Consider the following 17764-nt stretch of genomic DNA (forward strand, 5'->3'; position numbering starts at 1 on the left):
AAAACCGGATCGCAAAAAATTGGCTCTTTCGCAAGTACGTTGGCTGATAGTAACGGCATGTGATTCAGCTTAATAACATGAGGAATTCACCATTTTTGAAGCCACGCTGAAAATACTCAGCAATCTGTGCATTCATGACTGGATGTAATACTGGTAGCTTAGCTGTAGCATTTGTAGCTGAGGGCTTTAGCTTCCAGGTAACAAGGAAATGACATCATTCACGTAGATTACTGATTGGCAGTGCTAACTTGAAATTTCGAGTTACTTTTTTCAAAATTTTGAGTTTATAAGTCGGAATTTCGAGTTAGTAAGTGGAAATTTCGAGAAAATAAGTCAAAACTTTGAGTTTTCCTTTTTTTTTGTGGCGTAAATGGGCTTTCATATGCTCCTCACATACAAGGTCTTGAATAATTTGGCCCTATCTTATCTTACTGTATCACCCCATTAGAGCACTTCGTTTTCAGATTTGGGCTTACTTGTGGTTCCTAGAGTACTTAAAAGTAGAATGGGAGGCAGATCCTTCAGCTTTCAGGCCAGTCTTCTGTGGAACCAGCTCCCAGGTTGACACCTTCTCCATTTTTAAGAATAGGCTTAAATCTTTCCCTTTTGATAAAGTATATTGATAGATTTGTAGCTTAAACCTATTCGCTGGAACGTTCAAGACAATTCAACTACACAGCAAAAAGCATTGAACAAGATGTGACCCTGTGAAGACTCCCCAAAGCTGGTGCCAGGAGTCTAACAGTCCATCTAAACAAAAGGCTCTTATACTTAACCAGATATAGAGTACACTGTAAACCCCAACAGTCCACCTGACTTATAAAGTTTGTGGATACAACAATTAAAATGCGTCACAAAGTTGAAACAACTTAAAACTTTTCTGTTCTCTTAACGATTCAAACAGTTATAATTGTACATGGCTTAGAAGTTAAGAGTAAATACTGCTTTTTTAATTATGATTTTTGAGTAAATGTTTTTTTTTTCGAGCTCCGCATTTGTGCGTCATGACATCATGACGTTTTCTCTCTAACCTGAACGACGTTGACAGAAAATTCTGTTCAATATGGCTGCCCTTCTCGAGCGACCGGAGAGCACATTTGGAGAAACTTGTAAGTAAAACGGAACCTTCGTTATGTTTTTTTTTTCCGTAAAAAAGCAAGTATATTAATATGTTGCAGCCATTAACTTGTTTTTGAATGCGCCGTTGTGTTAAACAGCACAGACCCAGGTAGTGAATTGTTGTTCGCTGTTGTTCGCGCTCTTTTTCAAACCGATGATATCGTCAGTTTTACAGTTTTAACCGATTAAAACAGTTTTAATAAGAATTGCACATAAAGAAAGTGTCTTAGTGATATTTTAACGACCCATTGCCAACGCAAGAAAGTTGGCGTTTTTACAACAGCAGCCTCATTGTTCGGCCGGGTTTTTTTCTTCTTCTCATTAGCATCATTCAAAAGTGACTTAGCTAGCAGTGGCAACCTCTATCTTAAGCAGCAGCCTGTAAAAGAAGTAGTTTGTAAGTAGAAGTTCTGTGTAATATTACAAGTATCTCACTGATGTATTATGTACTATTGCATAACAATGTGTCTTTGCAAAGATTTATCCCGCAGTTTGGCTTGATTTTTTAAAATAACTGCAGTGTAAATTCATATGTATTCTGTGCTTTTGGTTTTTTTTTCTTTTTTTTTTTTCCAACTTAACAGAATTTATATATGGTGAGACAATGTTGATTATATGGTAAAAACTTAAAACTAAAAGAGGGTTACTGTTTACCATGACTAAATGGAATGATGGCCTGTGACTTTGTAACATCTGAAATTCTTACCTATGTTTTGGACTGTTGGATGATCGGCCATAGAATTCAAGACTGCACTCAAAGTAAACAGCAGTAATTGTAAGGTTTTTTTTACCATGCTAAGTGTTTATTTTGTCATGAAATGTACAGTGTACTTTTGAAATTTTTGAAAGCTGTAATGATGGCTGAGTATATAATTATCACTGACCATAATAAGGTTAATGGTATGATGTACAGTGTTTTTATATATGAGACGATTCATTTTTTAAAAATCATCTCCATTCCTTGTTTTATTCATAGGATGATGGCAGTATCCCAAAAGTTCCTGCTGAGAGTTCACCTCACCACAGATGTTGTTGTGAAGGTTTCTCTAACTAAGTGGCCTGAGTCGGTGGAAGAACTAATCACCATACTCCGTGAGAAGCTCAACCCAAGGCTGGACTTTGAGTTTACCTTACAATACGAAGACCCCGACTTTGATGGGCAACTTACCTGCCTACTGGATATTCAAGAGTTGCTGGAGAAGGGCACACTAAAAGTAGTGAGATCTGAAAGTGATGTCAGTTCTTGTGCAAGTTCTGATACAGATATCCTTCCTCATGTGCCTTTAGCTCAGCGTCTGAAGTGTTGGCCTGACACTTTCCCAGTACCTACCTTTTCTTACGAAGTTGAACATCTCCTTGAGGACGGAAATAGAGCCTTTGAGATGTCTGGAAAACATCTGAAGTTGACTCGAGCCCAAAAGCACAACATCTTGGAGACCATGGCTTCAGTGATGCACACCTTCAAAGCCTATCCGAGTGATGGAGATGTCGGTTTGGCAGCAGAAGCTCTTGTTACCACTCATCCATGTCTTAAAGAGCCTGGAAGTAGGAATGGAAGTTATGGTTGGAAGACCAGTTTAAAATTCAAGATGGGAAATTATCGCACCATGCTAGCCAGATCTGGATGTGTGGAGGTGTCTGCGCTGGCAGGAGGAGTGTTAACAACCCTGAAGGAGAGCATCCCCACTCAAACATAAAAAGAGCCAGAAGAGCTGAGGTGAACTACCTCCCAAACTTTCCAAGAGGAGAAGATCAGGTCAGTTTGGAGGATATGAGAGTCCAGATAAAAAATGAGGTTGAGAAGACTGAGCCCAACAAAGTAATGATTGAAAAACTGATGCAGACTACCTTTGCACTTCGTCGCCATGAAATTGTTCAAGACAACCCAATGGTAAAGAACTTCTTAGAGAAATGGCCTGCTCTGCGATTTGACTCTCAGGTATCTGTGCTTTGATTTTTTTTTTCTTCTTCAGTTTAACATGAAACAATGCAAGTTCAGCAGATCTCTTCAGATTCAGATAATAAATAAATAACACATAAATAAATAATAGATAACAAACAAAAATATATTTCAGCTTTGTGATACACTTGTGCTTGTGGTTCGGGTCCAATTTAAAGAAAAAAAAATTCATAGGACATCTATAAAGCAAGGTTAGACAGAAGTTGGGCAATTCCTCTTTAATGATAAGATGTAAATTTGGTCAGTAATTTGGCTTGATGTTGGATGTTTTTGTCCTGTTTTATTTTAGATTTGTGCGGAGTTCCACCGAGTCACAAACATTAACCTGCGGAACCAGTTCTACGCTGAACTTGACAGACACACACCACGACTTATGGCTCTATACAGACAGAAGGCTGCACGGACTGGCAAGATATCAGAGGCTCTGCGAACCATCCTGAATCATTATGATCTTCAGGTGAATATTGATAATGATAAAATTAACACAAATTAAAAGTTTCACTGATAAAAACTCAATTTTTCCTTGCTTTGAACATCTGTGTTTTATACAGATTACAGCTCTGATCTGGTATGTTACTTTAAAATACTGTGTAGGATTTTTGTCAAATGAGTAAGATACAGACTCTTTGTCATAAGAGACAGAAAGGTTGTGTCTTAGAAGAAATGTCTCCAAAATTATGTAGAGTCACATGTCATGCAGTTTCATAAACATGTATTCTCCCCAAAAGGATGACACCTGAAAACTTTGTGTTCAATGAACTTTTATTTTCCCTTTTTAGGAGGTGCCTGATATCAACGTGAAACGCACTGCAGTGCTTCGTGCCCTTCCTGTATACCTGCGGGAGGAGGACCCAGAATTCTTTAAGACATGTAATGTAAGTGTATTTTTGCATCACTTAAATTCTGCCAGTGAGATAAAACACCATGGATTTTTTTAAATACAATTTAATACCCTAGGAGCTACCAAATTGTACAAGCAAAATACCCTCTCTTTAGAAAACCCTCACACACACACACAGGGTCAGGAGCAGGGCACAGGCGTATCACAGCACTTCGGCTACGCTGCAGGTGGCCCCAAAAACAAGGCTGAAGTCAAGATTTAGTTTCTTTTTGAGATAAAGTCATAAAATAAAAAATGACTTCTTTTTTTTTTTTTTTAGAAAAATAACAAACATACTAATTATGTAATGCAAGAAGCTAACGCGTTAATGTACATTTTTCAAAAAAGTAGAGTACCCTAACCCGTTACAAAGTAACCCACTACACTGCTGAATTTTTTGCTAGATTACAGGTCTTGCTTGTCACATTCTCTCAAACCAACCTTACTTATTGATACTGTGTCTATTCCAGGCGGACACATTGGATGAGTCGACCCTCATTGACACTCCAGTTGCCCTTCTCACAGTGGTTACCGACGGCGCTTCCCAGACCAGTCCAGTCCATTTTACTTCCTCAAGCATGGCCATTGTGGTGGAAGGCGACTTGGTGATGCGTGATATTCCCAGATTTGCAGATGCATTTGCCTTATTGTTTGGCTTGATCTATGCTCTGCATTTAGACTACCCCAGGAAGCTCGTTCACACATTTACCTTTGTCCAAAAAATCTTCATGGGGCTTGTTGACGGCAAACCTCTGAAACCCTGCCTACATGCTCTTAAAAATGATTTGTTGCTGAGAGAGTAGTTCTGGAAGGAATATAAGGCAATGTTTGTTAGGACATGCACTCTGTTACTGAGCACTTCGTTTTAAGCACTTTATTTAAAGCACTTTAAGTTTACTACAGACTTTGGGTGGATTTAACTCCATCAGTTTACCTAACTTTGCTCTGGTTATTTGGAAGATAATCATCTTTATTTGTACCCATTTTATAAAATTGTTTTTCATTTCTTTTTCAAACAAAAGTGATTAGTATTTGACTTTTTATTTTGAATTTATGTATTTTGAGAAAGATGCAATTAGGACTGATGTTGTCCTTTGTGATTTTATAAAAAGATACATGTTCTACATTGAATTTATAATGCTCACTTTATGGTGCCAATGTCCATGTTAGTGGTTTTATAAAAACACTAAGTGATGTTTTTACATTTCCATAAAAAATGTTAAATAAACAAAATGTAAAGTAAATGAATTTCTCTAATTTTTTTTACTAGTCTACACTCAAACATTTAATAATAAATATCTTTTAATTAATAATCATATAATTTGCGTTTAGTTTGTAATATAATTGCATTGTGTTGGATCAAAATAGTAAACTACAAAAAACACAAAAATATTAAAATTAAAGTATATAGTTTTTAAGTAAAGCTCAATTAATAAAATAAAAATATAATTTAAAATTTTTAAGTTAACAATAAATACAAATTTTGAGTACCCCATACTTAGAAAAGATGAGTTTGTGTACTTAAAACTTTTGAGGTAATCAGTTTCCACAAATGTTTTAAGTTCAGTCAACTGATTCGGGTTTACAGTGTAGGTGTCCTCCTATACCATAAATCAGTAAGAGCAGATATAACCTCTCTCCTGACCTTAAGTTGTGTGTGCATGCCAGAACACCCTGGAATGCACACAAAGTCTTTGCAGACTATTAAGGATCAAACCTGTACCAACATGACATTGATTATAAAACTCTAAGCATATATGAGTAGATATTTCTAAGCATAAATGACAATCAACAATACAAATTCAACATATATAGTTAGGGCTGGATCAGGTGACCCTGAATCTTCCCTTAGTTACACTGCAATAAATATAGCTTCCTATGTAATTCTTTTTGTGCACTATAGTGCAAATTAATTTTTTTGCTTGTCTCTCTCATACTATACATACCACTGCTAAGTCCTGATGTCCCCTTAAAATGATGTCACATGTGTGAGGGTGTGGCTTTTCCTTTCTTTCTTCCATAAAATGCATAATAAGAAGCAGGGCCAGGAGTAATGGAAAAAGGCCCAGGGTCAGCTGAACCATGCCATCATCCTATCTGGACCAAAACCAACATGTAGGGATCTGGAATTTTTGATTTTGAATAAAAAATGTATAGGTAACATGCAGAAATGTATTAGAGTAAATTGAATTATCTTCTAAAGATAGTTCACTTAGAACTTTTACGCTATCTTAGATATCTGGAAAAATATTTAATATGTTAATTCTGGTGAATTGTGTTTGGATATCTGGATATCCCAAAAAATGAAAAGAAAAAGCATCCCTTGTGAAAGTCTGACCAATTCTAAAGAGAGTCCTCAAAAGGTTGCCCCAACCTACATAGGCCAACAATGATTTGTTTTGATGAACACATTGTTTTATTTACTGGCTGTTGTCCAGTTTGCCAGTTTCTGCCTGGGAAGCCAAATCAAACAGGATTAAAGGTGTTCATTCGTGGAAGTCCAGGTGGAAAGAACAGCTTCACTGAAGTCCAACAGATGGGAATAAGTGGAAATGCAGTCTGAGCGACACTTCCCAGAGAATCACTGGTTTACTTTGATATGTATTTTACCGTCATTCTTCTGGATGCTCTTCAAGAAGAGGTCTGCTTGGTACTAGGGACGGGTATCGTTTAGGTTTTATTAGATACCCAACCAAACCAAACCAGTACTTTTGAAACAGTACCGGTGCCTAAACGGTGCTCGAACCGGTGCTCAAACCGGTGCTTAAAGAATGGAGAACACAAACTTTGTCCAAAAACCTCTCATGTTTAGCTGTTTTTTTGTAAAAAGATAACAATGTTAGCCTTTTCTGCAGCTATAGGGGATATATGGTATCACTCTTGGCTGGACGCAGTGCTTAAACAATGGAAAAAACACAAACTTTGTCCAAAAACCTCTCATTGTTTAGCTGTTTTCCACTTTTTCTTTGGTCATTTTAGCCTTTTTGGCCAGGGGTGAAGGGAGCATCTGCCATCAAACAAGATGACAGCCGCATGTAACTACGATGGTGTTTGCTAGTTTACCTTACATGCATTAATGTAATAATGTGGTTAGTCTACTCAACGTAAATTACACACGAATAACATTAAGCTACTCACGCAGAAAAGAACGGTTGCTGCTGTCATCATCACCCGTCATCATTTCTGCTACACTGGCAGGGCTAGGGGCCAGGACTCTACTCTTCGGGTTCTTGGGGGAAGTGCTAACTTGGTGCATTTCTCGGCTTTTAAAAAAACGCTATGTGTCACCAGGTTCGTCGTCAGATTCAAGGTGTTACCTCCTTTGCACAGTATCCCAGTATCACCTTAAAGCACTTGTTGCAGGCTGCTGAGTTTGCATCTTTTGCTGTGAAGTACAGCCAGACTTTTGACTGCTTCGCCTTGGGCATCTGTAGCTCTGCTCTAAAAGAACGTACGTACCCTTGCAAAGGTAAAATGATTGGCTAGAATCCAAAGTGTATGACATCTCAGGAAAAAAAAAAGCACCGAAATGTGCACTGCTTTTTGGTCTGGTTACTACCGTTTATGTCAGAACCGGTGCCATTATGGCACCGGATACCAGTACCCATCCGTACTTGGTATTGGAACAATTTAAAAGATTTAAATCCCAAAAGAGTGCCACCTCAACGCTGACGTCATCCTGAGAACAAAAGGGCCATCAGAAATGATTGTATAGAGACCTGATGAAATAGCAGTTGCCAAATGGATTGACAACAAGCCTCTTGTCATGACACTGCTCATGGAATTTAGCCCCAAGATATCTATGCCAGATGGTCAAAAGAAGAATAGAGGCAAATCCAAGTCCCAAGACCTGCAATGGTTGCAGAATATAATATCAACATAGGAGGGGTTGACCTATGTGATCACATACTTAGCTTCTTCTCAGAATATCTTGCCGGACCAAGAAGTGGACTGTTCGCACCATACTACAATCGCATTGATTTGGCCTTTATCAATTCCCTGCTTCAGTACTGACAAGACTACGAGGTCTTGAAACGAGCTGAGAAGATCCCCTCCAAGTACCTGGAGTTCAAGCTCGTCTTGTCCGAGGAACTGATGAACAAGGGGCAAACATGTGAAACAGGTCTGACTGATTCAGGTGATGAAGAGTTCTCTCCAGAAATAAAGAAAAGGAAGCTTCAACCAGACAAGAGATTAAGAAAATATGGTTCAGTCCACTTGACTGAAATGGTTAACAATCCAGGGACCTCCATGTGTAGAAGGCCTGGGCGCAACAGTAAAACATATGTGAGATATGCGAAATGCCAAATGTTTCTTGTGTCTCCAAGAAAACACAGTGCTTCCTCAGGTATCATAAATGATTGGATTTTTGTGAAATAGGAAGCCCAGTGTAATCAGTTGTTCCTAGAGCAGTGGCCTACAGCTAGCGAAATGTCAGTGACTTCTAAGTTGATCTACTTTTTTATGATGCGTTTATGTAATTATGTTAAACATGCTTTGATATCTGTAGCTCAGGTGGTACAGCAGGTTACCGAATAATTGAAAGGTTGGTGGTTTGATTCCTGTCTTTTCCAGTCTGCATGCCAAATATTCCTGGGCAATATACTAACCCCAAGTTCCTCTCCCATGCATCCTTCCGAGTATGAATGTGTGTGAATGGTAGATAGAAGCACTTACATAGAACATAGAAAAAAGTCCATGTGTGAATGAGGCAAGTTGTGTAAAGTGCTTTGAGTGCTCAGAGTAGAAAGGCACTATACATAAGAACCAGTATATTTACCATATCCGGCTTACAAAGATTTTAATTTTCATAATCAGCTCTTGAATTTGGTTTGTTTCACATTTGCAGTCAATGAACTCCTAATGTCCACTGAAGTGCACGTGTTAAAAAATTAAAATAAGTTAAAAACAAAATCATTTTTGCAGTATGCTTTTTTAACACTTAATTTATTTATTTGAAAAAAAGAAAAATCTAAACACTTGATGGTTTTGCCGTAATGCACTGTTTTTCTTCTTCCGTCACCTTTTTCACTCACAGTGTTTATACATCACTCTGCATTTAATTATCTCTGGCTCTCTTTCACAGCATGTCTTTGTCCTGTCTTCCTCCACTCACCCCAGCCGCCCCTCCCTGAGCGTGGTTGATCTGATATCCTCGTGTTGGTGTTGTTCCCAGATCCTCATACTAAATGTTGTTCCAGGATCAACATTGCAAGTGACCAATCAGAATGTTGTGACGTCATACTTTTGCGACTTCAGGAAAAACCGGCGTGAAACAAAAAACTGTACTTAAGCTGCATGAAACCGCCTCTGTCCGCCGATCAACGGACTCTGACCCTAACCCTAACCCTAACCATAACCCTTTAATAAACAGTAAGCAGAATTGATATTGTCCTTGCAACATTGGAATTTCATAAATGCACGAATGGCTTGGCGCGCAAAGGAATAACGTCACAACAATGTGATTGGTCACTTGCAATGTTGAACCTGGAACAACATTTTCATGATGGTCTGGGAACAACACCAACACGAGGATATCAGATCATCCCCCTGAGCGTAGTTCTGCCAGAGGTTTCTTCCTCTGAAAAGGGAATTTGCTCACAGGTCATCATATGATTGTTGAGGTTTTCTCTGTATTCTTTGCAGTATTGTAGGGCTTTTACGTTACAATATAAAGTGCCTTGAGAAAATTGTTATTGTCATTTGGCGCTAGAGAGATAAAACAGAGATAATAGAAAACTGAAGGGCTTGGACAAAGCTCAAATAAAGCCAGTCTGTTTTTCTGACTGTTTACCAAAACTTGGAAGAACATTGATTTTCTTCTGTGGTAACAATGGCAACAATGTCAGCTGCAAATTAGAGATAGAAGTGATTTATTTGGTACAACAATTAGTTTAAGCCAGTTAGGGGTTGTCACCAATTAGTTTATCTTGCTTTGACAAGAAATAAGTGCACTCATTAAAGCTGTTTCGAGAAGCTGTCTGCTAATAATTACTTAGGCCACTATGCCAGCATTACTACTTATGTATATGGGTGATTTGACTTTTAGTGGTACATGGACTGGATTATTCTTATTCTGGTGTGATTTTAGCTTTTCAGGAATATGGTTGAATCTTACCCAATACTGTCTTCTTGTTGAACAGCGTTTCCTTCTTGCTGAATAGTTTCCCTCCTTTTAGGGAGATATGCATCATTATGATGTGTGGTTATTGTATTTTATCAACTCTCCCATTCTCTTACTCACACTCATATTTCTTGTTTCTTGCTAGAAGGTTTATGATGATTGGCAGAGGTGTGGACTCGAGTCACATGACTTGGACTCGAGTCAGACTCGAGTCATTAATTTTATGACTTTAGACTTGACTTGAAAAAATGTTCTAAGACTTGTGACTTGACTTGGACTTTTACACCAATGACCTGGGACTTGAATTGGACTTGAACCGGTTTACTTGAAAAGACTTGATATTTCACCCCAAATATAAAATTTAACATGCATATTATATAGAAATTGAAAATGTGACGTCATTCAGGGGTAAAACTGCAAAGGATTCTGGGAACTCGTGGCAAGAGGTACTAGCGCACGCAGGCTTTCAATTGAAATCAGTCACACAGCGATAAAAAGAATCACAAAAATGTCAAGAAGCTGTTGTATTATTAACTGCAATAGCCGGTCGCATGACAGCCACGGGAAGCCGACGGGTAAAGAGATCGGTTGTTATCGGATTACGTCGTTGAAGAGAAATTGTTCGAGCCAGTAACAAAGAGGCGACGGATGGCCTGGATTGCAGCCATTCAAAGACCAAATATAACGTCCCAGAACACTCCAGCTCACAGGTTAGTCTGCTCCAAGCATTTACACGAAGGTCAGTCTGCTGTTGTAGTTAATACGTCATTTTCATAACATAATTGGTGATATAGGTTACAAGCAAGTCTGGCGCTGAACAGAAATTGTGGCGCTATGCTCCTTTGTTTATTGTGCATAAATAGTGAATTGTCCTGACACAATATTGCGTTTCGCTTCTGTTATTGTGGTACATTGACAAAAACATATACTTTTATTCACAGGATAAAACAGCCAGTACGATTACAGCATACAGTATTATTGTCATTGCTACATTTCTGTAATGCGAACCAGAAATTATTTCCACTACTAATTAATTACCATTGAGCTCAAAGGTTATATTAAAAAACGGTTAACGAATGTGTATTTATGACGACGATTTGTGAGACTGATAAACTTATGATAGGTACGATGGTCTTTACTTTCCACACGGTGCGTTTCAAGGTCCTGTACCCATCCGTCGGTAAACTGTACCTGGGCTTGTTGCAGTGACCTGAAGTTACTAAACTTTCATGAGTGTATGCACTCACTCCAAGAACCGTATGATTATAAATATGCATATAAATATGCTACGATGAGATAGCTGACTTCATCTAACTAGCAAATGTTTTCCAGGCTACGTTGGTGATACAGTTTTTTTAATGTGTATGATATTTTTGTCATGCGATTTTAAAGCCGGTCCTACAACCGCATCCAAGAATAACATGCAGCTTATCTCAGAACCGTCGGTGAAAATTATTCTAGGAGCTAGGTTTAATTGAGCTGCATTTTAAAGAGGTGCAATTTCACAATTTGTGTATATTTTCTACGTTCACTATTTCGTCATGTGTTGAGAAAAACACAGATTTAAAAATTACATGGTCTAATATTTACATTTAGCATAACTGCAACATTAATTTTTCATTTTTTTTTTAAAGACTCGAAAGGACTTGAAATTCAAAATTTCAGACTTGTGACTTTACTTGGACTTTTACACCAGTGACTTGAGACTCGACTCTGACTTGCCTGACATTACTTGAGACTTGACTTGTGACTTGAGGATAAAGACTTGAGACTTACTTGAGACTTGCAAAACAAGGACTTGGTCCCACCTCTGATGATTGGTGAATCCTATTATGCAAAAGTGTAGGTCTTTGTTCATTGTCTACAATGTACAGTGCAATGCTTGATTATAAAGATAACAACACAGCTGAGTAACTGATGATTGGAGGGGATGGAGACCACAGCGTATGCAGAGTGTTTATATATGGCAATTATTTGGTTTAAGACAGAACACTGGAGAGGACACACACACACACACACTTGAAAATGACTAAAGGAAAACATACATACACACAGAGTGGATTAGGCTGATAGATCAAAACAATACAGTGCTGTTATTCAGAATGGGATGGTTTCCAGTCCAGAGTGATGGATGTGATGCAGTTTGATTGATTCCATGCTTATTGTAAATTCAATCAATACAGTTCTGTTTGCTTGTGGGAAATGCTGTCAGTGTCCCTTGATGGTCTAAATGCTTTTGCAGAAGCCATTCCACTATGACAAGAATAATATTCTGGTTAAATGGTCATATGGCAATATTACTGACTAATGGTGCATGCCTGGAATTTTCAAAAAAAATGTAAACTGACCAAGTCACACAGCAGATTTGAAATTTGAATGGGGTTGGATGTGTTTACTAGAGCTGGAAAAACAGATGGCCACTGTGGCAAATTCTGTTCTTCCTCTACAATAACTTATGAGTTACTTTTTTGTTATTTTGCCAACAGTTGATGAATTTCATTAATGTGTGACCTGATCATAAGGAACATTTTGTGTTACGTCTTCGCATATGACCTTTCCAATCTATAAAGCACCAGTATAAAGTTCTACATTGATGATAGAAATGGACTAGAGAAAACAGTAGTTGGAGCCCATGGCATAACCAACCATGTGCAATCTATGTACTGCAACTTGCAATCTTTTTGCTTCTGAACTGAAGAAGTCTGTGACATCTTGCTGTCAGCTGCTGTATTAAAAGCAACTTTGGTGAGTCAAGACCAGTGTTGGGACTAACGCGTTATTAAGTAACGCGTTACAGTAACTACGTTATTATTGTGGTAACGAGCACGGTAACTAGTTATTATGCCAAAATCAGGAACGCGTTAGTTGTTACTGGGATTTAGATAGGCTCGTTATTCGTTACTTCGTGTGGTGGCTATCGCGGAGCTTCCACAAATTCAGTAACATTAGCAAGTGGTGGAGGCCAGCAGGTGGATGAAGGAAAGGGGACGCAGAAGGAAAAGAGACCCGAGGCGACCGCCGGTCCAAGTGTGAACTGAACTTCAGGTAAGAAGTTATGACCTGCAGTCTCTCTGGGTCAGATATGAACCAAGTTTAGGTGGAGTTTGTTTTCGTTATTCTGACTTTTCTGTACTGCGTGCTAGCTAGCATGACGGAGTTTCTATACAGCTGGGTGGTGCTATAAAGTTAATGATGTTGCACTTTATTTTGTTCATAAGTTATTAGAGTTGCCAACCATCCCGTCTGGTATTCAGAGAAAATATTACGCGTTTCTTATTGAGGTGAAAAGGAACAGTTTGTCCCGTAATTCAGCTACAATGAAAAAGACACAAAGCTGGAGTTATTCTGTGTCTTTGCTGCACAGCTGCCTCTTCTTCTTTCATTCTCCCCCCTCCCTCTCCCGTTTCTACTTCAGTCATGAAACTGATCAATGATCAGCTGATCGGCTCTCTTGTTTGTTTATCGCTCACTTTGCGCCAGAAAGAGGAAACCGGCGGATGTCGCGCTAAACAACAGCAGCACGTTTAAACTTGATCAGCTGTTGTTAGAATTTATTTAATATTAATTTCTAGTATCAGCTGATGTTTGCTGGAGCCACAGCTGCAAAAAAGCTGCTGGTCATGATGTCGGTTTGGTTATCTGGTGAGAGGGAAACATGAAGATGAAACCAGGAGATGTCCTTACTGGATCATCAGAGCTGAACAGGTGATGGAGAAACAGGTTTACCTTTTAGGTGACATGAATGAGTTGAAGGGAAGTTATGAACTGTTTCTGAGAGATAAATAACACCAGGATCCTTTTTTAGGTAGCTGACAGCTGGTAACTGTGCAGGTGCGGATCTAGCAAAGTGTTGCCAGGGGGCCAGGTAGGGCATTAACAGGGAAAGGGGGGCACAAAGAAATACTTTTCTTTCTTATTCTCATTTAAAATGTCTAGCTTTTAAAAAATAATTATCTGAATCTTACAACAAACGATTGATAGATTAATGCATATATACCATCAAAACAGTGTACATCACTGTCACAAAAGTGTTTATTTTCATTCAAAGGCTTTATGATTTTCCCTATAATGGTGGGCCAGTCTCTAGTCAAAATGTCCGGGGCCGATTTTCTGTCCCAGTCCAGCCATGTATGCAGCTCATCTGCAGTCTGGTGTTACCTACATCTTCCTATTCAGAAGGCAGAATTTCCGAGTTCTGAGTACAATCGAAAGCACCACGACTGCAGTTTTTGTGTTGGATGTAAAAGGTGCACATGACGCTGTGACGTAGGCTAGAATCATGGCAGCAGTCAATGACGGTCCAGGCGTGGGATTTCTCTCGTGGAAATATGCACATTATCTTTTCCTTTCTATTGGTAGGTGGCACAGTGCACTTGTGGCAAGTAAGCAAGCTAGAAGACTGGCAAAGTTATGGAAGAAACACATTAACAAGAGAATTCTGAGTAAAACCAAAGTTACTTTCCCTAGTAACTAGTTACTTTGAAAGTAACGAGTAACTTGAAGTAACTGAGTTACTTTTGAGAGAAGTAACTAGTAATGTAACTAAGTTACTATTTTAAAGTAACTTACCCAACACTGGTCAAGACGGAGTGAGCCTGCTCTTAATTTTTCACTGAAAGCAGTCAAGTTTGGAATTATATGCAATCTGTCTGTGATAATATAGTGATTAACTGTCAATGCAAGGCTGGAAAATCTGTTGCAAATCAGAGAGCAAAGATTTGCAAATTTCTTTCTAATTTCTATCTACGTACATAGAAATTTGCATTGCCATTCTACTTTTTTACTTGAAACGTGACTGGGCCATAAAAAAACAACAACCCTGAATTTTAAATTTCACATTGTGTTATTTATGATTTAAAATTAGCCCCTGCTGGTTACAGAGGGTTTTGTAATTGCTTCTAATTTTTCTGTTGGTGAACTAATTTTTGTACTTTTTTACATTTTATCTACACCTAAATCTACATTTTGTTACTAGCTGTGTTACTCATTGTTTAGCCTAAAATGCCCAGAAAGTATTGAGCTGTTAGTTTGTTCTTCACAGCCCAGAAACATTTTATTTATTTATTTATTTATTTGCCTTTTCTGTCCAGGCACTGTAGCAATCAGAATTATTGTCAAAAGGCCAGGACAATTGCCCAACAGATTTATTTTCCCAAGTGGAACGCTACAGCTTTTGCTATACAGGTCCACTTGATTGTCATAGTGTATTCGATTTTTATTTATTTATTTAATTTTAAGTTATTACAATCAGAACAGACAGGACTAGGGTACGGAAAAGAGAAAAAAGAAAAAAAGTTGGGAAAAGAGTTAACTGAAGGAGAGGGAAACAAAATGTGAGGAGAAGAGGGATAGGAGGGAGAAAAGACACAGAAAATCTGCTTGACCACCTGCTGAAGAAAAACAAGCACAAAGCAAACAACACAGCAGGGAAACCACAGCAACAACCACCATAAGCATCAGTAAAAGAGAATAATAAACATTGAATGTTACTGAGCAGCATACAGTACTAATAATGCATGATATGTTTAGAGGCAGCAGCCAACCAAAGAGAGACGTTCCCAGAGAAGTGGAGACTAAGACCTGACCTGACACATAGACACAGACAAAAAGGCACACAAATACTCACCATTCACAGAAATGAACGTATTACACTCACTCATCGTCCCCCATCCATACTCCCAGGTCCAGTCACCAGCACCCCCAGAGGGGCAATCCACCCCCAGACCCAGGAGAAGGTTTTCTTTACTCTGGGATGGAAACAAGCAGACCGCCCCTGGGTCCTGCAGCAGCAGGGAGGCCCAGCCCAGACATCGACCAGACGACCATCTTCTTCATCCGGCTCCCTGCCCCAGTTGGCGAAAACCAATATAAGAAAAGTGCATTTGCTGCTCAGTGCTCACAACTATATTGAACTTTACTACACTCTGACTATACAGGGAGTGCAGAATTATTAGGCAAGTTGTATTTTTGAGGAATAATTTTATTATTGAACAACAACCATGTTCTCAATGAACCCAAAAAACTAATTAATATCAAAGCTGAATGTTTTTGGAAGTAGTTTTTAGTTTGTTTTTAGTTTTAGCTATTTTAGGGGGATATATGTGTGTGCAGGTGACTATTACTGTGCATAATTATTAGGCAACTTAACAAAAAACAAATATATACCCATTTCAATTATTTATTTTTACCAGTGACACCAATATAACATCTCCACATTCACAAATATACATTTCTGACATTCAAAAACGAAACAAAAACAAATCAGCGACCAATATAGCCACCTTTCTTTGCAAGGACACTCAAAAGCCTGCCATCCATGGATTCTGTCAGTGTTTTGATCTGTTCACCATCAACATTGCGTGCAGCAACAACCACAGCCTCCCAGACACTGTTCAGAGAGGTGTACTGTTTTCCCTCCTTGTAAATCTCACATTTGATGATGGACCACAGGTTCTCAATGGGGTTCAGATCAGGTGAACAAGGAGGCCATGTCATTAGTTTTTCTTCTTTTATACCCTTTCTTGCCAGCCACGCTGTGGAGTACTTGGACGCGTGTGATGGAGCATTGTCCTGCATGAAAATCATGTTTTTCTTGAAGGATGCAGACTTCTTCCAGTACCACTGCTTGAAGAAGGTGTCTTCCAGAAACTGGCAGTAGGACTGGGAGTTGAGCTTGACTCCATCCTCAACCCGAAAAGGCCCCACAAGCTCATCTTTGATGATACCATCCCAAACCAGTACTCCACCTCCATCTTGCTGGCGTCTGAGTCGGACTGGAGCTCTCTGCCCTTTACCAGTCCAGCCACATGCCCATCCATCTGGCCCATCAAGACTCACTCTCATTTCATCAGTCCATAAAACCTTAGAAAAACCAGTCTTGAGATATTTCTTGGCCCAGTCTTGACGTTTCAGCTTGTGAGTCTTGTTCAGTGGTGGTCGTCTTTCAGCCTTTCTTACCTTGGCCATGTATCTGAGTATTGCACACCTTGTGCTTTTGGGCACTCCAGTGATGTTGCAGCTCTGAAATATGGCCAAACTGGTGGCAAGTGGCATCCATAGCTGGACTGGCCATCGGGCATACCGGGCATTTGCCCGGTGGGCCGCTGGCGATTTTTTGTTTTTATGGGCCGATGGGTTTTTTTTTTTTTTTTTAGGGTATATATAATGAAAGGTGTTGGATTGGCTAATTGGTCATGATCGACTCTGGGCTGGACCAATTACAGCCGAGCAGGCCGGATGCACCCTCCCCCTTGTTTAGCAATCACGTGATTTTCGCACATTGCATGCCGGGAACTCGTGGCAAAACAATCCAAGTACCGCATCAAATGCAAGCATTTGCAGCACCGCAAAACGTTCATTCTCCGGTTCCAATACCTTCTTGTTTTTTCTTTGCCGCACAACAAAGGAATGTACAAAACAAAAGGAGAAGAATGGAAGAATGACGGTCAGTACAAAGACAGACTCGACGAAAAGACAAAGAAAAGATACGAGGAAAAAATCAAAGGAGTGAAAGGGTCAGACCCTTACGAGCACACAGAGTGGACAAAAGACGTTAGCGTGCTGCCCAACTTTCACCACGCTCATATTTATAATCATACGGTTCTTGGAGTGAGTGCATACACTCATGAAGTTTAGTAACTTCAGGTCACTGCAACAAGCCCAGGTACAGTTTACCGACGGA

General features: G+C 39.1%; 1 protein-coding gene across 1 annotated transcript; it reads left to right on the forward strand.

Annotated features, from left to right (window-relative positions):
* Positions 1-2032: 2032 nt before the first annotated feature.
* LOC145429612 (uncharacterized) lies at positions 2033-5203 on the forward strand. Its single transcript, XM_080303274.1, has 4 exons — positions 2033-3058; positions 3369-3536; positions 3859-3954; positions 4430-5203. The coding sequence occupies exons 1-4, from the start codon at positions 2744-2746 to the stop codon at positions 4760-4762; spliced, it is 912 nt and encodes a 303-aa protein (XP_080159400.1). The 5' UTR covers positions 2033-2743; the 3' UTR covers positions 4763-5203.
* Positions 5204-17764: the final 12561 nt, after the last annotated feature.

Source organism: Astatotilapia calliptera, chromosome 6 (genome assembly GCF_964374335.1).
Source record: "Astatotilapia calliptera chromosome 6, fAstCal68.1, whole genome shotgun sequence".
NCBI lineage: Eukaryota > Metazoa > Chordata > Actinopteri > Cichliformes > Cichlidae > Astatotilapia > Astatotilapia calliptera.